Here is a 25,936-nt window from a genome sequence, read left to right on the forward strand (position 1 = left end):
GCTTATATTTCCAAAATCAGATAAAATATGCATCTTCCATGTTTCAGGGATGTATTTGTATTTCAGGGATGTATTCCCCTGTAGAAAATGTAATTTATTTTCTACCTAAGAGGATGTTTACCATCTTGGATTTGTCCTCAGCCTGAAGAAGGGTGTATGTGCCTGAAAGCTTGCAAAGAAAGATTTTTTTTTTTGCGATTTCTTAGTTGGTCTAATAAAATGTATCCTCTCTGAACCAAGAGTTCTAGAGTTTTGCATTTCTTTTTGTCTCAGACCAACATAGCTACCAAATAAAACACAAGGAGCATTCACTAAGAGGGATCTTAGTGAGCATCTTAAGAACTGTGGCAGAGCACCTTTCAGTGCCTGCCACTTTAAGGGTGAGAGCAGACAGCAGAGCAACCAGCAGGTATGGGCCAGCCTTGATGAGAAAGTCACATGACTGCAGGCCAGACCATGTGATTGGAGGAGAGGGCTGAGCAACTTCCATTATAGCTCAGGCCTCAGGGCTAAGCCAGCAGTCTGCTGCTGGCAGCCGGGGAGCAACAACACCTGGTTGAGCTGCTGCTCCGAACACCTTGGTGGTAAAGGAGGAACTATGGGGCTGGTTCCTAAGGGCCCAGTGAGGTCCCAAGCCCCAGAGAGAAGGCTTTGGGCCTAAAGAGAACAAGGCCCAACCTGAGAAGGGGCTTATAGTTGTGGGCCTACACAGGGGCTAGGCAAGCTCCTGATTTAGAACAGGCAGGGGTGAGGCCTGGGGCTCAGGTGAGCCAGATTGAGACTAGAGCTATTTATTAAGATCCCTAGGGTGCTACATAAGCCCAGTATGAGATGGCTATATGGTGGGGGCCAGAAGGGGACCCTTGCTGCCTAAGGAAGTCAGTGGCTGCGGTGCTAGGACCAGAGTACCTCAGGTGCTCAATGCAAGAGGGCAAGGGCCAGAAGGCCAAAGGGCAATGAAGCCCAAATGAAGCCCGGGGCAGGCCTGGGCCATGATGGGCTATCTGACACCCCGACTGGGCTGGAGATGGGGCCAGAGCCTAAGGAGGCTTATGGTCCCCTCGATGGGGGGACGTAATTGTCTAGAGGAAGAAAGGCTCAGCGAGACAGCAGGCTGAAATGAAGGAGGCTGAAACTCAGCCTTTGGATGGGAGGCATCCAAGGAGGGATTTGGATAGTTGGGCCAGTGAGAGGCAGCCAGCAGCAGTCCAGGAACAACAAATAGCCTAGTAGGGATAAGACCAAGTCAGGTAGGCCTGCACTGGTTCTGGGTAAGACTGAAAACTGCACCCTGCCAGGGAAGGGTGGTCTGGTGGGGCTGTCTGTGGCAGAACAATCCCCCAGAAATGCCAGGCCAGTTACCTCCCCGGTGAAAGGCAGGTAGGGGCACCTTAAAACCTCAGCCCCCACATCCTGGTGGGTTACCCACACCTAGGAACAGATACAGGGGCCAAGCACATCTCTGGACACATGTGGAAGGCCCTAGTGAGAGGGCATATGTGAAAGTGAAGGCCCTAGCAAGAGGGCCCTAGTAGGAGGGCATAAGTTAAAGCCCCAGGAAAGTGGCAGATAGGCCAGGTAAATCTATGAACATGTGAGGCTGCAGTTGGGCCAGAGGCTGAGACCCCAGTAAGTCCTCAGATGTGGTGAGGCTGAGTTTGGGTCAGAAGTGAAGAAGTTTGCATGAATAGCTGGTCCTAATGAGGAGGTGAGAGTGATGAGTTACCCAGAGAGGGGCATGTGTCAGAGCTCTGCCAAGGGCAAGATGAATTAACTGGTCACTGTTCAGATGAGGGTTGCAAGAGGGCCTAAGAGATTGTGTGCCTGCAAGCCAAGGAGTGAGAGTAGGCAGGCCTGATGACCTACGTGGTCACTCAAGAAAGCAGGGCAGGTTCGGTGTGGCCCAGTGAGGGGCAGCATGTAAAAGGCCCGGTGAGAGACAGCAGAGTGGAAGAGGCACCAGTGAGAGGGGGGAAGTATGAATGAGGTCCAATAGGGCAGAGTGAAAGGACAAGTGCATGAGGCTAGCAAGGGGCTGAGTTTTGCTCAGCCAAAAGCCACAGCAAAGAGCAACTCAAGGATGCCATCTGCGAGGAATGGAACACTATAAGGGAAGGTCAGAGTCTTGTATAGTGTCCCCTGGCATCAAGGCAGTAAAATGGGTAGCCTCCTGTATTTATACACCAGTTTTGGGGACAGCAAGTTGTGGCAGGCAAGACTGGGCGAACTTCCCTACTTAGACAGGCAGGCGGGCCAAGGTTGAGACCCAACCCCGAGATGGCCCCCTGTCACAGGAACATATGTCAGGCCAACTGGCTTAGTCTTCAATACTAAAGTCCATCCTTTTAAAAAAAAATAAACACGACAGAGAAAAACAGCTGGTATAATAGGGTGGATTATTATTTCATAGCCAATTCCATGGCCAAGATTTGACTTCTTTCCATTTACTATACAAAACAAACTGTGTGGCTAAATTCTATAGCAGTGCTTTCCAGCAGTATTATCTTAATGGACTTTGAGACACATTCATTGGCAAGGAGTTGTTAATAGTTATCTCCTGCTGAGCCTGGCATCGCACGATTGCCAAGATTGATCTCCGGAACCTAGAATGAGGGTGAGAGGAGGCAAAAATTCAAGTCACTGAATAGACAGTAAAAGAAGCAAATGCAGAGGAAAATTTAGGCCAATTGATTGAAATAACTGTGCTAAGATGATACCACTTTCCATTTTAATGTAGTAATTAAATTAAAAAGCCATGCCTTTGGAATTCAGTGAGTCTTGACTCTCTTCTTATCCCAGCATAAATCAGTACATCATTCTGAAATCATCAGAAGGGGAAGGCTCCTGCCCACTGAGTTTTGTTAAAATTACCTCACACCCCACTCTTTTCTTGGACAAACTCATTTTTCATTGACCTGCCTCAGGAATTCAGATCCCTAAACCAGGACATATTAAATATTCCATTTTATTCTATGCTTTAGGGTTGTTGGTTGTAGCCATGTTGGTCTAAGGACATAGGCAGACAAGGTTCTTTGGGTAGATGTGGTATCTTTTATTAGACCAACTAAATAGTTGGAAAAAATGTTCTTTGCAAGTTTTTGGGCACAAACACCCTTCTTCAGGCATATAGAAAGTCTGCTGGTGACTTGTGTGCCCTCCTGGGTAGAATACAAGCCAAAATGCAAAATTCAGGTCTGTAAAAATGCAAATGTGTGGCAGTGAGGATCGGAGGGGTGGAAGACAATAGGTGTGAGACAGGTGGGCAGAAGGAAAGGGGAAATGTTGAACTGATGATAGAAGGATGTAGCTGGTAAAATGCAGACAGGTTACCTGGGGTTATCAGATGGCAGGAAGATATTGAATTTTGCCATTTGAAATGGAAACTTCACAATATGAAGAAGAAAGAAGCCATACTCAACAGCAACATATATTTTCTAAGCCTATGCTGGCACAACATCATTCCTACAACATCACAACATCATTCCCAGAGGACTGAACATCTACAGTCCTCTGACTTCTACACACAACTCTAAATATGCTGCACAACTATGCAGGAGAACATCAGAAAAACTTAGAAGTCATGTCTTTCACATAACCTACTCCAAAAGAAATCAACTCAGGAAGGAAATCAACACATCCTACAACAACTTAAAAGAGATAAATCCAGATATCTTCCCAAACATTACACAACATATACAAAAAGACTACCAAAGATGTTTTACAACATCCATCCAAAATATAAAGAAGAAATGCAACCACGGGAACAACTTTTCCATCCACTAAACAACCATCAGAGAAACACCACCAATACCATACAACATTCCAACCTCATACCTGATGAATCTGAAGGAACAAGTCAACCCTCAAATATTATCAATTTCTCCATGCACACTTACCAAAGCTGAAAAAAAATCTGTCCTCTCTAAACGTCTTAAGTTTTGTCTGGAAAAATACCCTAATAATATACTACAATGTGAAGAACTAGAAGATTTTTTCCAAAGCCTCTGTCTCAAGGAATATTTCCACAACCAAAAGGAATCCACTTGCAACAACACTTCATCCTGTGACAACATCAAGGAAAATTTTAACACCAAAAATTAAAAAAAACCATCAGATCGGACACCTCACAGTGGTCAAAATTCAAACCTCAACTGCTATATTGACTGCTTCGGGGAAAGAATGAACAATTAAATTATCAACAACAAACACCACCACAACAACCTCTCCTTCTCAGAGAGAAGGGTCATAGAATCTCTAAAATCCAACTGCCAAATAGTAATAAAACTAGCAGATAAAGGAGGAGATATAGTTATCCTTAACCATGAAGACTACATCAAAGAAGCCAAAAGACAACTCTCTGACACCACCTACTATGAAAAACTAGAGGAAGATCCAACTCCCCTGTTCACCTTAAAACTCAAAACCACCATCATCATTTCCATCTGAGCTACAAGAAAACTACAAAACTTGATCCCCCCACTACCCAATCCAGGGACTTTTTACATGCTCCCTAAAATCCACAAACAAGGAAATTCAGGCAGACCTATCATATCCAACCATGGATATGAGGAAATATCAGGTTTCATCGAATCCATCCTAAAACCTCTTGTCACCCAAAGACTGAGTTTGGTCCAAGACACAACAGACTTTCTATGAAAACTTAAAAACATAGATCACCTTCCCAGCGACACCATCCTAGCCACCAGGGATGTTACCAGCTTATATAACAACATCCCACATGAGGATGGCATGCAATCCTGCCTTAGATATCTACAAGAGCAAGATTACAACTCAGAGTACAGACCTGAAGATATTAGTTAACTTATACACTTTATCCTCACACACAACAACCTCAGTTCCATAACTTCCTCCAGACCAAGAGGAAGTGCTAGGCTTCAGAAAGGCTAACTTCAATGAGCTCAGGAGATTAGTAAATAAGGCACTGAAGGACAAGAGCACTGATGAGATGGGAGTCCAGGAAGAGTGGTTGTTCCTCAAGGGAACAATCCTTCAGGCACAGAAGGGGACAATCTCACTTTACATAAATGGGGCAAAAGGGCCAAGAAACCCTCTTGGCTGAACAGGGAAATCCAGGAAAGCCTAGGGATGAAAAAAGAGGCTTTCAGACTGTGGAAGGAGGTTATAGCCACCAAGGAGGAGTATATTTACTTGGCTCACACTTGCAGGGAGTCATTTAGAAAGGCCAAAGCAGCAATAGAACTCAGGCTGGCAACAAAAAATAAAATCAACAAAAAGTCCTTCTTAAGGTATATAATATAGGGAGCAAAAAGAAGGCATATGTTAACATAGGACTCCTACAGGACAGACTAGGGCAATTGGTGACAAATAAAGGGGACAAAGCTGAGCTCTTCAATGAGTTTGTTTACTTCTGTATTCCTGAACATGGATCAAGACAAATCTTCCAACTGGACTACAGGCAGGCACAGGAAGGACTCCAACCCACCAAGAGTTAGCACTGACCTAGTAAAGGGACACTTGAAGGCGTTGGATGTGTTTAAGTCAGCAGGCCCAAATGATCTTCATCCAAGGGTGCTAAAGGAATTGACCAGTGTAATAGCAGAACCATTGGCATGACTGTTTAAACACTTATGGTGCTCAGGACAAGTCTCAGAGGACTGGAAAAGGGCCAATGTGGTCCCTATTTTCAAGAAGGGGAGGAAGGAGGATCTGAGTAACTGTAGGCCGGTTAGTCTCACCTATATCCTTGGGGAAAACCTCTGAAAAAATTATTAAGGATTACATTTGTGGGAGTCCAGCAGGAAAAATAATGCTGAAGGGCAACCAGCATGGATTCATAGTAGGTAAATCCTGCCTAACTAATCTTGTTTCTTTTTACAACCAGGACACAAAATGTTTAGATGCAGGAGTTGAGGTTCATGTCATTTACTTGGATATTAAAAAGGCTTTAATAAGGTGACTCATCCCATTCTTATAAATAAACTAAGTGATTGTGATGTAGATGACTACCTGGTCAGGTGGGTGGCAAATTGGTATAAGGGATGCACCCAGAGAGTGGTGGTGGACAGGTCAATATTGACCTGGAAAGATATGGGCAGTGGAGCCCCCCAAGGTTCAGTCCTTGGACCAGTGCTACTCAATATCTTCATCAGTGACCTGGATGAGGACATGGAAAGCACTCTGTCCAAATTTGCAGATGACACCAAACTATGAGGCAAAGTAAACAGGTTGGAAAAGTGGGCAGAACAGAATAGGATGCAGTTTAACAAAGATACGTGCAAAGTGCTGCATCTAGAAAGAAGGAATCTCCAACACACTTACAGATTGGGAGGTGACTTCCTAAGCAGCACAGCAGGAGAAAGGGATCTCGGACTCATAGTCGACTCCAAGATGAACATACATCGTCAATGTGACAAAGTGATTAGTAAAGCTAACTGCACTCCATCATGCATTAGCAGGTACATCATGAACAGGTCTAGGGAGGTGATATTTCCCCTCTATGTAGCATTGGTAAGGCCACAGCTGGAATATTGTGTTCAGTTTTGGGCACTGCACTTCAAGAGGGATGTGGAAAGCCTTGAGAGGGTCCAGAGGAGACCTACTTGGATGTTTAGGGGTCTGCTGGCAAGGTCCTATAAGGAGAGATTGAGGGACCTGGATCTCTTCAGCCTCCGCAAGAGAAGGCTGAGAGGGAATCTAGTGGCCAGCTACAAATTCATCAGTGGGGACAGCAAGGAATAGGACATATTCTGTTTACCAGGGTACCCCTTGGAGTTGCTAGAAACAATGGCCACAAACTGACAGAGAGCAGATTTAGATTAGACATCAGGAAGAACTTCTTTACAATAAGGGTTACCAGAAGCTGGAAAGGGCTTCCAAGGGAAGTGGTACTCTCCCCTACCTTGGAGGTCTTTAAAAAGAGACTGGACAAGCACCTGGCTGGGGTCACCTGACCCCAGCACTCTTTCCTGCCCATGGCAGGGGGTTGGACTTGATGATCTACTAAGGTCCCTTTTGACCCTAAACATCTATGAAATCTATGACCATGGGCACAGCTATGGGCACCAAATGACCGCACAATATGCCAATCTTTTTATGGCCCACCAGGAAGAAGAATTCCTCAAGAACTGCACCATCAAAACCATGCTATACCTAAGATATATAGATAATCTCTTCATCATTTGGACCAAAAACCTGCAGTCTCCGATTGATTTCCATCACAAATTCATTAACCATCACCCCTCCATCAGACTCTCTCTTGAATACTTCAGCACAGACATTTCCTTTTTAGACACTATGACCAATATCCAGAATGGTAAAATACAAACCACCATATATAAGAAATCCACAGACCAACATACATATCCACACCGAACCAGCAATAACCCTAAACACACCAAGAAAGCTGTAATATACAGCCAAGCCCTCTGATACCACCAAATTTACACTGAGAAGAATACCCATGACCGTCACCTTGCTAATCTCAAAAGGGCTTTTGCCCAACAAAGACAGTTTTCCAGAGATATAGATTGTACTGTCGAAAGAGTCACTCAGATACCACATGAAGAACTGCTGCAGAACAAAAAGAAACTCCCCACAAATCACACACCACTAGTTATGACATACCATCCTTCCCTGGACCCTATACAGAAAATCCTCAAACAACTGTAATTCATACAAGAAGAAGACCCAATTCTTAAAGAGATCTTTCCAGAACCACACATCCTAGCCTTTAAACAAGCACCAAACATTGCCAACCTCATCACCAGAAGCAAACTTCCTATGGCCCAAAGCACACTAAATGGATCCAGACCATGCTGGGACAAAAAATGTAAAACCTGCCAACACCTCTTCACCACCCCCACAATAACTACACCTCAGAACAGAACCATCACCATTCCTGGATCTTACACCATTTCTGGAACTTATACCTCCAGAAATGTAATATATCTCAACCAGCGCACTAAATGCTCTGATGGAAAATATGTAGGAGAAACCAAACAACAACTGCGTACCAGAATGAACACACACCAAAAATCTATCAGACAAAAATACCAAATTATCTGTAGGTGCATACTTCTCATAAGACAACCACTCTCTCTCCAATCTCTCAGTTCCAGTCCTCAAAGGGAATTTAGAAAACACTAGGGCTGTGCAAAATTTCGCCAACTGTTTCGTTTCAATGCTATTTCAACTTGTTTTGAGTTTTGAAGCTAAAGCTGGGCTTGCCTGCAGGGAAACAGGAAGTAAGGAGAGGGAGGGGGAAGAGGGGGGAAGGACTGCTCTGATACTGATTGTGACAGTTTGGCTGCCTGAGATGCTGCTGATTCTACTGTGCTGCTTACTAAGTTATTACCTGTTGTCATTTAAAGTGGCAGACTGGACTGAGGCTGTAGGGGAGGAGGAGACCTCATTGGGGCACACTACCGTGTCATGTAGAGGCCCCAGCATCAGTGAAGGCACGCCTTAGCGCGCACACACACAGTCACACGTCACGAGTTTTGCTTGTCAGCAGCTTAAGATGCAGTTTCCCACAAGCCCCTGCACCTATCTCCTTGAAACCTGGCAGACTTAATGGCCTCAGAAGGGGCTACCATACCTGCTGTTTTTACCCTGTTGTGCCTTAACAATACACACATGACATGAGTTTTGCTTTCAAGAATTTGAGGTGCAATTTCCCAGAAATCCCTGTGCCTATTTCCTTGAAACTTGGCAGAGTTCATGCCCTCAGAAGGATCTACCATCTCTGCTATTTTCATCCAAATCTGCCAAAAAATGACAAAGTTATAGGCAGTTTCATGTTTTCCCATTATAGCCTATGGGTGAAATAGCGAAACAGTTTTGACCAAACAAAATGGAACAGTGCTTTCAAAACAAAATGAAACTTGAAACAAAACGCTGTCCAGTCAAAACAACGAAACAGAAGTTAAAACTAAATGGTGCTGTTTCGCACAGCCCTACAAAACACCTTTTGTAGATGAGCCTATGAACTTCACTTCATAAATCTACCGAATACAAAAAAACATGGACTAAATATAGACAATGGATTTATGGCACATTATAACCTGCCTGCCCTCTGATAACCCCAAGTAACCTGTCTACATTTTACCAACAACAGTCTTCTGTCACCAAAGAACCTTGTCTGCCATTTTATTCCCTGCTTTCCTCTGCTGCCTCCCCTCTCCTCTTTTCCACCAGTAGCTAACCATCTTATCTTAGTACAGATCCAAACCCAGAGGATGGGAGAAGTGTCAAACTCCATCATCATCTACTGAGCCCTCTTCTGTCTGGGTATCTCAAGAGCTGCTGGCAATTTATGGGTAGGGAATAAAAAGGTACCTTTCTTTACAACATTTGTATTTCTAACTTACAGGCCCTGAATGTGTTCATGAGCCTTAGGTATTTACCCAAATCATCATTCTTAGGCAATAAAATACTCATACTCAAGCAATGGTAGCAGTAGAAACAGTTGTTCCATACTACAATTCTCAAGCCGTGGTAGAAAGAAGAGGTAGCTGTGACTTGTCGGTATGCATTAATTAAGATTCTCAAGCCTCCCTACCAATCCAGATTGCAAATCCCAAATCAACCAAAGATACCCCTGAGACTTATGGGCTATACATTTTTGCCACTTTTATTAAATGTAAACAGTTCTATATTCTGATGGGACTAAAATTCCAGCCCAAATCTATCTTAGTAGAAGACATGATTTAAAAGTGTTTATAAAATGACAGTGCTGCTCCAATTTGAAAAAAATCACTGAAATATCTCTCTATTTCAAACACACAATGGTGTGCTTCAACTCCCTTCTTTTTAAAGAAGGACATCTACCCATCCAAGATAAGGCAGCAGTAGTTTATCTTTGTAAAAATATTTTCTTCTGGAATCATACAGCTGGAAAGGATTTCAAGGGTCATCTAGTCTAATTCTTTCACAGGTGGGGGGAGAAGGGGCTGCTGTATCATACCATCCTCGAACGGTGGCATATATAGCCACCTTTTAAAACTTACAGTGAAGGTGATTCTGTCATTTCTCAGGGCAGTTTGTACTAGTACCTAGCTGCTCTGACATTTCAGAAGCTTTTCCTGAGGTTTAACCTGAGCCTGCCTTTCTGTAGTTTGACCCATCGTTTTAAAAAAGAAGGAATGCTAGGTGCAGCGACAGAGGCATACCCACCTCTCAGATAAACAACAAAAACCCAGAGAGCCTATAGGCTCCCATATTCTGACTTACATTAGATTTTTATGCACAGCTATAATGTACAATAATTATAAGGCAAATGCAGCATTTCAATTAAAAAAGAGGACACTTACCTTTTGTTTGCAATGACATAAATACAGGGATTATAGAATGTTGAGGACTTTGCAAACAGAGGTGCTATGATGGCCATCACAGGGGAAATTTTATTTGGGTCTCCAAAGGAAGACCATAAGCATACAATGGAATATGGAGACCAAGCCACCAAAAACATTATGATCATCACAACAGACATCTGTGAAATAAAAGAAGAAATTTCATAAGCCTAAATATTCATACCTATTATACACACACATAGATCTATAAAGACCAAAATGAAGACCCCATCACTTCAGTACATCCACACCTTAAAATGCAACTACTCTAAGATATATGCAATATATTTAAAAAACAAGCAAACAAAACAGCCCTAACTTTGAAGGGATGAACTGAGTCTCTCTGTCTTGTGCAGAACTTAAGAGTTACATGCTGCTAAACATTGTGATGTATCAACACTTCTCATACTTCTCACAGTGACAAGCAGAACTGCCAATTTCATTGGTGTTTGACAAAGAGAAAAAAAATATTTCAAGCTTGACTGCACACCAGTGGCAGGACCACTGACATCAAATTATAATCCCTTACATTGCTTTAGCTGGAAAGCAGAGCAGTGTGGCAAGTTATAGACTAGCTCATTCCACAAGGCATTGCTTTAGCTGTATAATATAACACATATTTGAACACTTCTGATTCCATCCAGCAGAGGATGGCTGTCTGTATCCAGGAAAAAATAAATTAAATACTTGAAAATATCATCTCATACAAGGAATGTATGAACTTTAACAGGGAACATAGTACTGTAGCTACTACTTAGCTGACTTCATTGCTAATGCTTAAAAAGAATCCATCCTGAATTATTTTTCTTAATCTTAACCTGCTAAAGAAAATGACTACAACAATACATTATATCCTTAGAAAAAGAATGGCAAAGTTTGTAAACTTTGTCTTGATATGCTAATAGAGATTGTGGGTGCAGGAGTAAAACAGGGAGCTTGTCTTGAACTAGATAGAATGAGAAAGCTCTCAAATCTCTCATGCTGTTTCTATCACCACTAAATTATACCTCTGCACTTAAAGCAGTTGTACTACTAATCTTCGGGGTGTGTGAAACAGCTGTGTTTTGATTCGGTTTCAGATTCGGCCATTTCAGAAGAGAGTGATTCATTTTGGTGTTTTGAATCACTGTCCTGTTTCGTTTCTGCCAAATCTCCTCCGAATCTGTTTTGAACGGGCTGAAAAGGGAGCTTTGCACAGCTCTACCTAGCCAGGCAGGGCTTGAGGTCAGGGGCTGCAGGGCCCCAGCGGGGAGCAGGAAGGAGCTGTGGGTGGCTCACCCATGGGAGGGCAAGGGCAAAGGCTGCTGCCCTCCAGGCAGACAAGGAGGTACAGATCTCTGATCCCTGTCACGCCAGGTCGCAGGGCAGGGAAGCAGTGCAGAGCAGTGAGCAAGCCTGCTGGTTCCTGCTGCGCGACTCAGCTCCTCAGGGACCAGAGATCTGCGCTGGGGGTCTCCTCACCACCTCTGCCCACCCTGTGCTGCCCCAATGAGGTGGGGCACTGCAGGGCAGGCAGTGGTGGTAAGGAGACCCAGCATGGATCTCTGCTGTCTGTGGAGCCAGCTCACGCGGCAGGGATTCCCCAGCCCCCGGTTTGGTTCCCCCACCCCCAGTTTGATTCCCCAGCTCTCTGATCATTCCCCCAGTTCTTTCTGGGGGGCACGGGCCCCTGGATCTGTGTGCTGGGTTACAGCAGGCCAGCTGGGGTCAGAGGCCAGAGGCAGCACCACAGTCTTCTCAGCACGGGCTGCACTGAGCAGCTACCGCTGGCCCCAGCCTGCAGAGGCAGCCTGCTGAAACCCCATGCACAGATCGGGAGCCTGCACCCTGCAGGAAGAGCTAGGGAACTGATCAGAGAGCTAAGGAGTCGAACCGGGAGCTAGATGTCAGTATCAGAGGAGTCTTTCCCCTCCTTCTTCTTATTTTTATTTCCCTGCAAGCCCAGCTCCAAAACTCTAACATTCTCCAAAACATTTCCAAAATGTTTCAGAGCCTTCCAAGTCATTTCGGAGCTGTTATGGAGCCTTCTGTTTCAAATCAGATTCGGTGTTTCGGCTGCCAAAATGGCCCCAAACACCTCCAAAACAAAACAGCTGCCGAAATTTTGCACAGCCCTAACTAATCTGTCTGTAAACTGTTAGATATTTATAACAAAAAATGTCAATTTCCTGGCAGGGTCCAGTATTTCATCATAACTTATGTTTGCAAATGTTTCAGGGGAAGAGCCAAGTTCCCCATTCAATTTTTGAAATACAAAGACGGAGAACTTTATGGAAGCTTGATTAAAGGGATATGAAGCTCTTCATATCTAGAGCACCAGCTCAGATCTGAAGTGGTTGCTGTGAACCCATCCAAAAAACTAAGGAGTTTACAGGCTTGGAAACTAACCTCCTCTCCCTTAGGTTAGGGGCAGACACTACACATAAACCAATTTAAGTGATCAGAAACTGGTTTAAACCTGTAACAGAACATAAGTTCAGTGCACATAAACTAGTTTCAAAATGGCTGAAACTGGTTTAAGATAAAGCTGGTTGAATGTAGTATCAGACTTAACTGATTTGGGTCAAAGAAACATGAACCAAAAAGATGACAAAGTCAGTAGAGAAATACAGAGCACCTGAGCAAGGGACTAACATAAGAGGGATGGAGGTGAGGAGGGGAATGCAACTAGGTTGCGGAAAATACAATGTTAGCCAACTAAGCCCAGGGTTGGGGGGGAGGGAGGGGAGGAAGTGGTGGGAGAGGTCAGACTTAACTGATTTGGGTGAAACCAGTTTATGCAATGTGTGTCCCAAACCCCTTTCTGGTTTAAGTTAAACCAGAGTCTCCCAGCATCCCAGATGCTTTACAGCCCTGGGTTGTGCTGTCTGCTCCAGAGAACAGGGCTGGCCCTGTCTCTCTGCTCTCTAGCCAGAGCTCTGGCAGAGATTGCAGGCACAGCAGGGTCTGCCTTGCTTCCCCCTGCCACAGCCCCCTGGCCCCTGTTGCTCACTGTTCAAGCAGAGATCCCCCCACTCCCATCTCCCACAGCACAGACCCCAGCCCCATGGACCCTAGGCATGTAGTATGCTAGCTAATGCTGAGAGGTGTCTGTGTGTGTGTGTGTGCATCTCCAATTTCACTGGGACTGGTAGACAAAACGGTGTCTACTTAAGGTATGTTGGAGCTAATCAACAGGTCAGCTGGTAATGTTCCTCCATTCCTTCCTTGGAAAAAGCTGTTTAAGGAGAGTTTGAACTAATGAGAGAGGCTTTCATTGATGGGCTGATAAACACTGTGTTATCAGCCCCCTGCTGGCTCCCTTACCTGTCAGGTTTGCAGACAGTATGAAGAAGCAGGGAGAGGGAGATTGAAAAGCTCAGTATCATCAACAGATGCATGCACTGCACACCCCCTCTTTGCCTCAGAGTGCTAGCCGAGGGCTGGGGTCTGGCAACACTACCACCCCTTGCTCAGCAAGCGGGGAAAAAACTGGGATGATGCAGACAGGGTAGGGGTTTACACCCCTCCCTAATCAGAGCATCCTGCTGGGGCCTGGCCACGCCACCTGTCAGCTCAGCACTGGAGAAGGAAAGGGAGGGCTGCTCTAGCACCCCAGCTTCTAGCCTGAGCCACTGCAAGCATGTGCCTACATTTCTTTAGTCCATACTGTAGAATCTCTGTGCAGTTGCAAACCAGTTCAACCTAGGCAGGTTAGACTAACCTGCAAAGATTGAATCAATTCAGGCTCAGGCCTTTTGAATGTCTATCCTTAGCCTTAAAGTTTGGCCGTGAGTTGCCACTACTGAGATACAATGCTGGACAGTGCAGAAAAGTGTATAATGTTCCTGGGCAATGGTAGAGTCAACTGTGTGGGAAAAAGTAGCATATTAAAAATTATTTTAGAAATAAAAATAAAGGGGGGTGGGATATAACATTGTCAATCCAGCATTTTTCAAGAACACTATGTTTATTCAAATAAAAAGGAAGAGGGGAGAGAGGATGGAAAGCTTCCTTTGTTAATATGATACAGTGTACGTTACAGAAAAATATATTTGAAAGGTAACATGGCCCAGATCACCATACCTTTGTTACATCTACTTGATCAGACCAATCTATATTGATACTCTCCAGGCAGTTACTGGCAGTGTATTGTTTCATTGTTCGAGAAATGTTGAAGTAGCAGTAAAACATGACTGAGAGAGGCACAACAAAATTTACAGCGATTACAGTCATGGTGTAAGAAACAAAGGACCTGTAAGACAAAATATTAATATAAAAAATTGCAACCATACAGCTGTGAAAAGTAATTGAAAACTACCTTGTTTTAGTGTAAGATTTATGTGGCAATCTGCAAAATGTTTTCAAAGGGTGAGGACAATTCCTTTGGCTTGTTCAGTTTTATTAGTGCCAATGACACCTACTTTTACAGTGCCTCACCTTTTCCAAAATAAATCCTTACAACTTTTTCTAATTATTATAGGTTACTTCAATCTTATTTCTAAGATGCCTGTGCCTTTTACTCATTCTTACTTTGGTGGGGGAAATGCTTACTGAAGCAGGGATACAGATAAGTGGTATTTTATATATAAAAGTTAAAAAAAAGTTTTTAAAATCTTACGCATCATTTTTCCTCCAATTGATTGTGCAGGTGGCTCCAGTGGGGTCTGGAGCATAGCTAGACCAACCTACAATAGGCATTGAGGCCCAGAAAACTGCATTTACCCAAGCAGCAAGGATCAGCATGGTATAGGTGTGGGTAGTCATTCTTCTTCCTGTTACCAAGCACAGATATCTCTTTTAAACAACTATTATTTTGATTTTTCTGACATTTATCATGAACCCACAATGTGCCCAACCAACCTACATATGTTGAAAGCACTACTAATAACCATTAATAATTACTAAGTCCACACTAAGTAGAAAAGTTCTTCTGTGTCACAGATAAATACCACGTAAGCACCCCCAGAAACAGTGCTTGAGTGCTACTTAGTTCTGTCACCCTGCTCCCACGCAAAGCTTAGCAAGGGGAGGGCAGATGTTTCTGATCCCATGCAAAAGAAAATGTACACAAGGAATTAGAAACCATGATCTTAGACCTGTAATATAAAGGATCAGACAAACTACAGTACAGAAAACATGCACACATATACATTAGACATGTATGTCCATTGAGATATTGTCAGAAACCTGCTGCAAGCAGTCCTCATTTGCTTTGGTAGCTATGAAGGCATATAATTAATCAACGATCAAGGCTTCTAATGATTAGTCGTAGCACATCAAAATGCAGGTTTCAGACTGACTAAGGCAGAAGGCAACAGAAGACCCTGATTCTGTAACCTTTACTTAGTACCACAGAAATCACTGGGACCTTTCACAAGGCTAATTACTGCAGGAAAATACCCAAAGTTTAGAAGCATTGGTAGGAATTGACCTGGGCACTCACACAAGGAACTATACAGATTCTTGAATATGCTAAAAGATGTCAACTGATAAATTATTTCCACAAGTACTGTACCTATATTAGGCCTGCAGATTGTCAGGTAGCGATCAACTGCAACAACAGTAAGCAAACCAATACTTGCCATTCCAAAGAAGATATTTAAGGCAGCATATATCTGAAATTTAAGAAGATAACATACCCATTTGTATAAATGCTTCTAAAGGTTTCAGTCTAAATCAGAGTCTGTGTTAAGAATTCAGCTGAATACAGCATATGTTCTGTGACCAATTTGTTTAATGTATTATTAATAATTTATAGTTGGTTAATTAAAATTAAAGATTTTAAGATAAATGGGGTTGTAATTAAAAGACTGAAAAAATAAGACTGTTTAATGTTAACACATGCATTTTTTAAATCCTGGGACGAAAGTTTTACAGAAAAGAAAAGACTTGTATTTTGTTTTAACTAACACTATTTGATAGATGTTAATAATTCACCAGCAACATTTTATTTTAACAACTGCAGAAATTGTAACAGAACCACAGGGCATTCTACTGTCTCAGATCACAGGACTTCTTTACCTTAGTTGTGCTTCAAGTAATCCCTAAGACCACAAAAGTAAAGCACAGCTGAAGTTGTCAGATATGAATCCCAACTTCAGCACAAAAATATATCACAATATAGATCCAAATAAAGTGGACTCAGGTTGGCTGCTACAAAAGGTCTAAATTAGGTGTATGAAATTAACTTTTCAAATTTAATTTACTTAGGAGTGTGTCATTTCAGATCACATAGTAAGCATACTTAAAATGGGCCCAGGTCATGCAGTCCTGTTAGAGTTTTGCCTAAAAAAAAGATTTCAGGGTATGTATTTCATAGTACTGTTCTAAGCATCTCCTGGTCATCCTAACTCAAAAATCCTTTTTATTTTTTTTAAATCATATTTTGATCACTACTCACACAGTCAACAAACAAGCTTATGCGAAAAGTGAAAATTCAAAAACTCTGAAATAAGATACCTATTAGGGGTGTGCAAAACAGGCCATATTCAATTCAGATTCAGCCCAAATCAGGGGACAGTGATTCGATTAGTTGATTTGGATCACTGTCCCGATTCGATCTGGACAAATCTGAATCTGAAGATTCAATGCTGATTCGGAGAATCAGTGATTCAGGCATAGACACAGCTTTAAATGTTTTTTCTACATACCTTGAGGACCAGGCACCTCTTGTGAATGCTTAGATGGTGGGGCAGGTGGAGCATCCCACAGAAGCACAGTGGGGCCCCCCACATGCTCAGTGGTAGACCTGGAACTAGACTGGAAGTACTTCTGGTCCACTTCTAGATCCGCCACCAAGTGTGCTAAATGCACCGCCCGCCCCCTCCCCCGCCCCCCCGTGTCCTCCTGGCTCAGCAATCAGCTGCAGGGGGACCCCAGGTGCCCCGCCAGACCCAGGAGACACCAGTCACTGAACTGGGAGGGGGGGGGGCACCACATGCTCCGCGGTGGATCCAGAAGTGGACCAGAACTGCTTCTGGTCCACTTCTGGGTCTGCCGCCAAGCACTCTGGGGACCCCCCACGTTCCTGTGGGATGCTCCATCCGCCCCAGCATCATAGCATTCATGAGCAGCCTGGTACCTTGAGGTATGTAGAAAAAACATTTAAAGCTGTGTCTGAATCATCAAATCTCTCTGAATCTCTCCAAATTGATTCAGAGAGATTAAAGGGTCTCCTGATTCGATTCAGATTTGGGCCGAATCTCTACCCAATCGAGTCAGCAACCAAAGCTTCTCATCCCTAATGCCTATTTCTTTGAATTCTTTGCATGATTTTTGCATAACTGATGAGTTTGTGTGCCTCCATTTTACATACTCCAATAAATTCTCATAAAGAATCCTGAATTTCAGAAAACGCTGAGCTCTCATACTGTGCAAAAAGGATCTTTTAAGGTACATCAGTATGATAACTGAGAAACCAAGGCACTCAAAATCATTAGACACTTTTGAAAAATCACAGGCACTTATTCATTCTATAATGGCAGGTTATAGGCTTTAGTTTTTTGGTGATATTTAAGAATTGCTTTTTTCACAAATACAAATGAACGCTTCAGTAACCATTCAAAAGTCAAAAAAAATATAAAAAATTGAGATTAGTCCAAACCAAGCCCAACATCCAATATCATTGAACTTTAAGGAAATTCAGATCCAGGTCAGAATCTATACTTTGCCACTCTAGCTCATCTCTGAAGAAAATTAAAACTCAAGAGAAAGGAATCTTTCATATACTCAGGTTCTAAATGCTTAACACTTTCTGATCTCTGGTTTAATTACCACATTCTCAAATACCTGGCATCCTGTGTTTCCAAATTTCCAACTTCCATGCAGATCTGAAGCAGCAGACATGGGATAACCAATACCACTGACTCCAATGTCTGTAAAGGCTAAGTTAATAATAATTGCATTTGTGGCTGTCCGAAGCTCCTTGTATTTAACAAAGATGCTTAATACAACTATGTTACTGAGAATGCTTATCACTCCTGTGAAATAAAGAAAAATGAGAGCTTTATAAATTATATAAATATTGATTAAATATTAATTAATCAAATATAAACACTGAAGAATTATCTTAATAAAATGCCATTTTGAAAAGATTATATGCAACAGAAAGAAAAGAGCTTTCCTAATATAATGACTCAGCTCTGACTGAGCAAGGAACATAATTTTAAAGAGCCCTAAAGAACGTACTTTCATATCTTGCTGAATCAGGGACTATACAAAGTCAGCAAGTATGGCAAGCATTTAGCATTCTCTTAAGATTTGATCTTAAGACCTCAGGTCTGCAGAACTACTCAAAGCAATACTGAGCACAATGTGTTGCTACTAATGAGCCAAAACAATGAAGTGCAATGAAGAGGAGCGCGGGCAGGCTAGCAGAAAAAAAATTGTTTGTTGAACAGCTGGATCTGATACTGTGGCACAAGGTCCAACAGTAGCTTCTATATGAAAAGCCCTTCTACAACCTCACTTCTTGCTCTCCACTAAGGACAGTTTCATTGTGCATTCAAACAAAACAATATTGCTGAGTGACAGAAATGTTCACTTTCTCCTGCTCTCCCCTATGAAAGAATATTTTTGTCTTCCTTTTCTCTGCCCAGTTTCCTGTACAGCACTAGCAGTCACTTTATTTGTATGTCTGTCAACATGAAGTATCTTTGCCCTGTGCTAGATAGTTTTCCATTCTTTGCATACTTCTTACAGAGCTGTTTGGAGTATACTGGTTCTTCAAAGCTGCAGCTAACCCAGGTTTAATCAGATTATATTCATAGAATCACAGAGAATTAGTGGCGGAAGGAACTGCAGGAGGTCATCTAGTCCAACCCCTTGCTCAAAGCAAGACTTCCCAAAAAATATCATCCCAGCCAAGGCTTTATCTAGCTGAGTCTTAAAAACCTCCAAGAATGGAGGTTAGCCTATTCCAGTGCTTACTACCCTCCTAATGTGAGAAGGTTTTTCCTAATATCTAACCTAAATTTCCCTTTTTAAGCTACAACTTGAGACCATTGCTCCTTGTTCTGTCATCTGCCACCACTGAGAACAGTCCAGCTCCATCCTCTTTGGAACCACCCTTCAGGTAATTGAAGGCTGCTGTTAAATCCCCCATCTGTCTTCTCCTTTCTTGACTAAATAAGTCCAGTTCGCTTAGCCTTTCCTCAGAAGTCATGTGTCCCAGCCCCCAAACCATTTTAGTTGCCCTCTGCTGGACTCTCTCCAACTTGTCCACATCCTTTCTGTAGTGGGGGGCCCAAAACTGGACACAGTACTCCAGATGTGGCCTCACCAGTGCCAAATAGAGGGGAAGAATCCCTTTCCTTGATCTGCTGGTAACACTCCTACTAATGCAGCACAATATGCCATTAGCCCTCTTCACAACAAGGACATACTATTGGCTCATATTCAGCTTATTGTCTACTGTAACCCCCAGGTCTACTACTCCCCTCACCCCCCCAGCTTGGAGTAATTTGCAAACTTGCTGAGAGTGCACTCCATCCTATCTTCCAGGTTGCTGATGAAGATATTGAACAAAACCAGCCCCAGGACTGGCCCTTGGGGTACTCCACTTGATACCAGCTGTCAACTAGACATAGAGGCATGGATTACAACCCTTTGAGCCCAATGATCCGGTCAGTTTTCTATCCACCTTATGGTCCCCTCATTCAATAGCAACTCTCCATTGTACCAGGATTGATGAACTGATGAAACATAGGTTTGGTCAGCAAATGATGGAATCCAAGTCCACAAAGAAACATCAAAAGATCCAGTAATTTCAAAACAGCTTTCCCCATTTTAAACAGAATTCATAAGCTGTACAGAGATTCCCCAAATAATCATATTCAATAACCAACTGGGCAGAGTCCAGGGCTAAATTAATAAACATTTTTGTGGGAGTCTCCTAAACACCTTGAGATCTTGAGTAAGTTGCAACTCATACTGAAACCATGGCCTGATCACAGCTAAAGGACACTGAATTTGTGCCTGTGGAAATGTGGGAAAAGTTTACAATTCCTCAGTTTCTCAATTAAAGTGTAAAAGAAGAAAAAGAAAAGAAATAGTGAGGGGAAAAAACACCCAAACTTTCTAGTCATCAAAGCCGGGGTAGTTTCATAATAAGCATGAGTGAATGACTGTATATTGTGCCTTGATACAGCTAGCAATTCTGAAACAATAGCTTCAACAGAGTTTTAAAACTTAATGAGGTCTTAACTTTGAGTATTAATTACGAACAAGCAAAGTGCTTTTGCATACACAAACTGGGTCATAAAATAGGATGGAGTGAAGACTGAATGTTATGCTATTCACACTGTGAAATGCCTTCTCTGACTTGGGGAAAGAAATAAGATCCCACCTTTGGTTGTTTCTTACTCTTCAGGACCCCAGAACTAGCATAATCATGACCCCTTTATATTCCCAAGTACCTCATTTATTTCTGGACCCACAAGAGCAAAGAACTTCCCTGAAACTTTCTCTGCTGCTCCTTCCTGGATCCAACACTGAATGGGATTCATGATCTTTTGTGGCCTCCATGAGCCTGCTAAGTTATAATTTAGTGATACTCCCTTACGTAGAAGACTACAGAGGTTGGAAATTAGGAGGTGTTTCCTGAGTCAGATTCATTAGCATGAGACAAAGAGTCTATGGAGGTTGCCTGCTACTCCCCAATTATAGTTTGCTGGTTAGTTCTTATTCATTTATTCCTGTGTTTATTGAACCCACTGATCACTACAGAAATAAGCAATATTTACATTTTTAAACATTTTATATTGCTCTGCCATCTCTGCCCATGTTTCCAGGGGGATTGCATGGGGTTTAGAGCAAAGTGCAGCCCAGGAAACAGCTTCACACCAGAAGTGTCAGCACAACTATAAAAACTAAGGCAGGGCACATTTCAAGGGGCGGGACTACTGTTGTGACCCTCAACAGCTCACCAAAACTTGTTAAACGGCCCTCCAGCCAAAATGATTGCCCACCCCTGATATAGATGCTGCCACTTTGGTCTGCAAGGAATCTTGGGATATTACAGTTAAATTCTGTGATATTTGCCAAGGTCAGGATACCAAGACCTTTTATAAATTTTAATCAAGACTGCCAGAAAAGCTGCTAATACTTATTTGCTTAATGGTAGAGGGAAGAAAACTAAATACGGTTTTTATTTAGCAATAGGCATTAAGAAAATACAATAGAACCCTATTATAATGAGCTGTAAAATATGAGTAATTTAAAAGATTGTAAACTCTATTATGATGTTTTAAATATGAAACATCCAATTTGTTAGTGACACTCCACTGTAATAATAGTAATAATAATAATAATAATAATAGTAATGTGTGATATAACAACAACATATTATTACTATTACTACTCTGGCATTATTATTATTGTTAATATGATGATGATGATGATGATGACGATGATGATTTAGCACTATAGAACTCAGAGGCCCTTGGCTGCCTTCACTATCGTCATCCATTCCTTTCTGTTGTGTACCTTTGTCCTCCAGTAGGCCACTTTTAATTTCTGTAAGTCTTGACACTACATCATCTACCTATTGTCATCTTGATCATCCAGACAGCCTTCTCTCCTCTAACACCCTGAGAAGTACTTTGTTGGTGCCAATTACTTCCATTCTTTCAGTGTGGCCCAGCCACTGTAGCCATCATACTCTGATTTCCTATGTCAGGATTGGGTCTCTGTGCAACTGATATAGCTCATTATTGGTTTTATGTGCCATTCTTGTCTTATAAGATCAGAATGTGCCCCAAAGATTTTCTGTAAAATCTTTCTTTCAAAATAATCTAGTAATATCTCATTTCTTTGGGAGAGAACCCAAGTTTAACTGTCATAGGTTGTACATGGCCTGACTATGGGTGCCAGTACACACCATGGGGTTTATCTTCATTAAATTAAATAGGTTTATAAAATTTTAACTTGTTTATTTTGGAGCATCGCATCAGTGTTTGCATGCACTAGGTTTTCAAACGAATTAGGCCCGCTCCCCGGCCGGCAGTGCAGGAAAGCGGGATGGTCCAGTGCTTCCCCCCAGCTCAGAGCCCCCCACCCCATGCCCTGCCACACAGCTGTCAAAGTAGGAAGCCAGCAAACCACACACACACACAAAAAGCAAAAGCAATTCAAAAGGAAAAGCATTTTGAAGGGGTGAACTACAAAAAAAATCACCTTCTGGTGGAAAAAGAGGATCATTATAGGTCTTTGAGTGCCTTTGTGTTTGCACACAATGAATGCATGAATGCAATGCTTTAATTTGTGGCAAGCCAAACCAAACTACGCCTGAGGAGTTTTACTTTAATGCACCAGAAAGACTTTTAAAGCATCCAGAAAACCCACTCATGCAAACATTCACAACGTTGCAACACAAGATATGGCAAAAAATGTGTTGTGTACAAAGGCCCTATGGTTTTAGAAACTTGAAGCTTAGTTTTCCTTGGGATGAGCTGGGATGACAGGAGCTTGTACAATGCAAAGTAAACTCTATTTACTGCTTCCATTTTTCCTTTAATTTTTTCCTTTATATTGTCATCCTGTGTTCTGACAGAGTCTAAACACAAAGTAGGTCACTTGCTTAAAATGTGTTGTTTATTGTTAGGTGAGGTCCCTGATATACTGCCATCCTATTTACCAGCAGATACCATGTTTTATCCACATTCCCTTATAATCCTATTTCTCCACTTTCAAGAAAGTTATTCTAATCACAAAAGACTTTATGTTAAGATGTTTCAAAAACTTTTCACCCTCATTTCTACTTTTTGGGGTATCTCAGATTTCCAATAAAATTAAAAATTAAAACAAAACATTTACCACAGTATTAGCCACACTACATAGTTCATGTTTGTGGATAATGAAGTTGCAGATAATTGATCGCTTAATGGTGACCACAGTATCTGCATTTCATTTTTTATCATCGCCTTTATCTGCTTATTAATATAATTAGATTAAAGTGTCAATTATTTGGTGGCAAACCAAATAATATGACCAACATCCTCAATATGTGAACACACACAAATTTACTTTTATAAAGGGGGGGTTAGAAATGTGTTTACACTAAAAATCTGTCCATTCCCAATTATGTAAAGACAAAGTAACTATATCATGTAAAAATATAGAAAAATATTTTTCCCCAGTCTCTTTCAGTTCTAGTTCTCAGATATTACTCCTAACAATAAAGTAAAACATTTTCAGACAGAAATATGCAGTTTAGAATGGTGGTGTTTCTTCAGTTGAGAGACCAATACTGCAGATCTCTATTCTAACGTGCATACAGCAAACCCACTTGCAGACCATGGCATGCAGTTTCTTGACTTGGTGTGGACGTGAACAAATGACCTATATTTTAGGGTTGCCAAAACTATCCAATTATCTATAAATGTTTTGCTAGTACTTACTATTAGAGTACATCTGATGTTTCAATAAACATCCACTATCTAGAAATACAATCAACTAGTCTATGAGTATTAACAGAACTACAAAAGAACTTGAAAAAGATTAGAGATGTTTGAACTTTCAGCATTATACAAAAAACCCACATCTACAGTCAATTAAATGTTGAGTAAATATTGACTTTTCTAGTCTCTATTGTAGGTACACTGTAACTTCAGATATATTAGCTGAAAATATTCAGCACTAAATACCACTAAAATTAGCTGAAAAAATGTACTTTAACCTTAAAATATTTTCTAGGAATAACTTACCCTAACTGGTTAAATTGTCAATTAAGTAGACAGAAAGGGGCATATTTTAAAGGCATTACTTTGTAGAATTAAAGCATTGTTTTTTTAAACAAGAGTTATAGCACTGAAATACACTTCATATTACTTTGTATTTGAAAAGGATGTCAGGCCATCCAGGTCTTGTACAAAGCCCATTGCAATCAACAGGATTACACTAACATTGGATCAATGTGTGATGGTTTTCCTAAAATGCATCATAATAAGTGAAACATACAGCTGAAACTAGAATCTGCTCTTCTGTCTAATTAATAACCAGTGCCTTCCCTCTCACTAGCAGTCCAAACCCTTTGCTTAAATCCCCCACACTGGAACTATACATATACTGTGGTGAGCATATCACCAGAGAGAAGCATCAAGATAGCTTCAAGCGTATCACTAAAAAACAAAAAAACAAAAAACCCACCAAGATGAGTCATCCCTGTCCTGTTTTTACCCCTTTTGCAAACTGGCAGAAATTAAATGGTCTCTCCTCTATAATGGCATGTGAGCAGAACACTTAAATAAGCAAACAAATAAATAAAATTCAGCCTTGAGATATATAGCCCTGAATTTTACAGGTTTCTACACATTTTACAGACTTGCTGTTGCTTACCTGTTTGAATTTAAGTAGAAAAACTAAAAGAGCAGAAAATAAATTTTAGGTCGAAAAATTACCGACAGACTCCACACCCACACACACAGAAAGAATTTTAGCAAAATGTTGATACAGAAGAAATACTCAAATTAAATTCCTATGTTAAAATATAACTTGCCAATATCCATACCTGCTGTTATTAAATAAGCGGCAACTATGTTGTGTTCAGTCTGTGTAAAAGCTGAATGAGCTTCATTTTCACTTTCTGAGGAATTGGCCGAATCATTCCAAAACATTTTAGGCAGAAAACTGGGGTACATTCTCCATGGTAATTCTTCAACCACACAGAGAGAGAGAGAGAGAGGGAGACAGAGAGATAAACCACAAGACCCTTTCAAGCTAGTTCTATCACTATGAAACAGTCATTAATCAATTACCTTTACCAAAAAAACCCAAACAAACAGCGCTTTTCACTATTGAGAGGGTCCTATTTCCTAACAGGATTTAATTGGGCTAAAGTGCAAAGGAGGGCACATTCCCAGCCTAGGCAAAGGAAAAGCTTGTTAGCTAAACAAAGACCCGCACAAAACCGTGTGCATTTCCAGCAAGATGCTTATGTTTCATAGTCTTATTGCTAACAAGATTAAGCATCACATGCCTCCAAATGTTTACTTCAAAATTCTTGCACAGTATGTTGGAAAATCCAGACAAGAATTGGCCAGTCAGTTGGTCTTCAGCCTTGCCCGGGATGAATTCTAATGATCAAGAGAAACACACAGTAGAGAATCTAACAAAAAAAAAAAAAAAAAAAAAAAGCCAGGTACGCCTAAACTACAAATCCTTAAGAATTCCTTCTTACAATAACTTTATAGGAGTCTGTTAGTTTGATTTAAATAATCCAGCTACGGTCTAAAATCAGGAACTCAGCTTCCAATTTTCTCAAAAGTGACAAGGGCTGTTGATGCTGGAACACTTCAAAAGTGACTGATTTTCAGAGCAAGCACTCTGTGCTTTATGACAGCTTGGCTCCTTTAAGGTGGCTCAAGCTGGACAGTTAAAACTTGAGGTACCCATGCTTACTGCTTATTTCTTCAAAATCTTGGCCACTGTTAATATATTTTTTTTTGTTTTAACATTAAACATTAACATTTAAAATGTATAGCATAAGAGCACTTGGAGCAACGAAACTGAAGTCGCTGTTCTGCTAGGGGCTGTACAAATATGCCCCAAAGGGCTTAATATGTAAGCAGTTTCACTCACTACAAAAAATATTGGTTAAATAGGGCATTTACTGCCACATTTCCCTC

General features: G+C 41.6%; 1 protein-coding gene across 1 annotated transcript; it reads right to left on the bottom strand.

Annotated features, from left to right (window-relative positions):
* Window positions 1-239: 239 nt before the first annotated feature.
* On the bottom strand, window positions 240-25,005 carry RRH (retinal pigment epithelium-derived rhodopsin homolog). Its single transcript, XM_006264079.3, has 7 exons — window positions 24,820-25,005; window positions 18,102-18,292; window positions 15,829-15,928; window positions 14,932-15,085; window positions 14,397-14,565; window positions 10,293-10,471; window positions 240-2,603 (listed from the first exon to the last, which is right to left on the bottom strand). Exons 1-7 carry the CDS (start codon window positions 24,947-24,949, stop codon window positions 2,501-2,503), a joined length of 1,026 nt encoding a protein of 341 aa, XP_006264141.2. The 5' UTR covers window positions 24,950-25,005; the 3' UTR covers window positions 240-2,500.
* Window positions 25,006-25,936: the final 931 nt, after the last annotated feature.

Source organism: Alligator mississippiensis, chromosome 2 (assembly GCF_030867095.1).
Source record: "Alligator mississippiensis isolate rAllMis1 chromosome 2, rAllMis1, whole genome shotgun sequence".
Lineage (NCBI taxonomy): Eukaryota > Metazoa > Chordata > Crocodylia > Alligatoridae > Alligator > Alligator mississippiensis.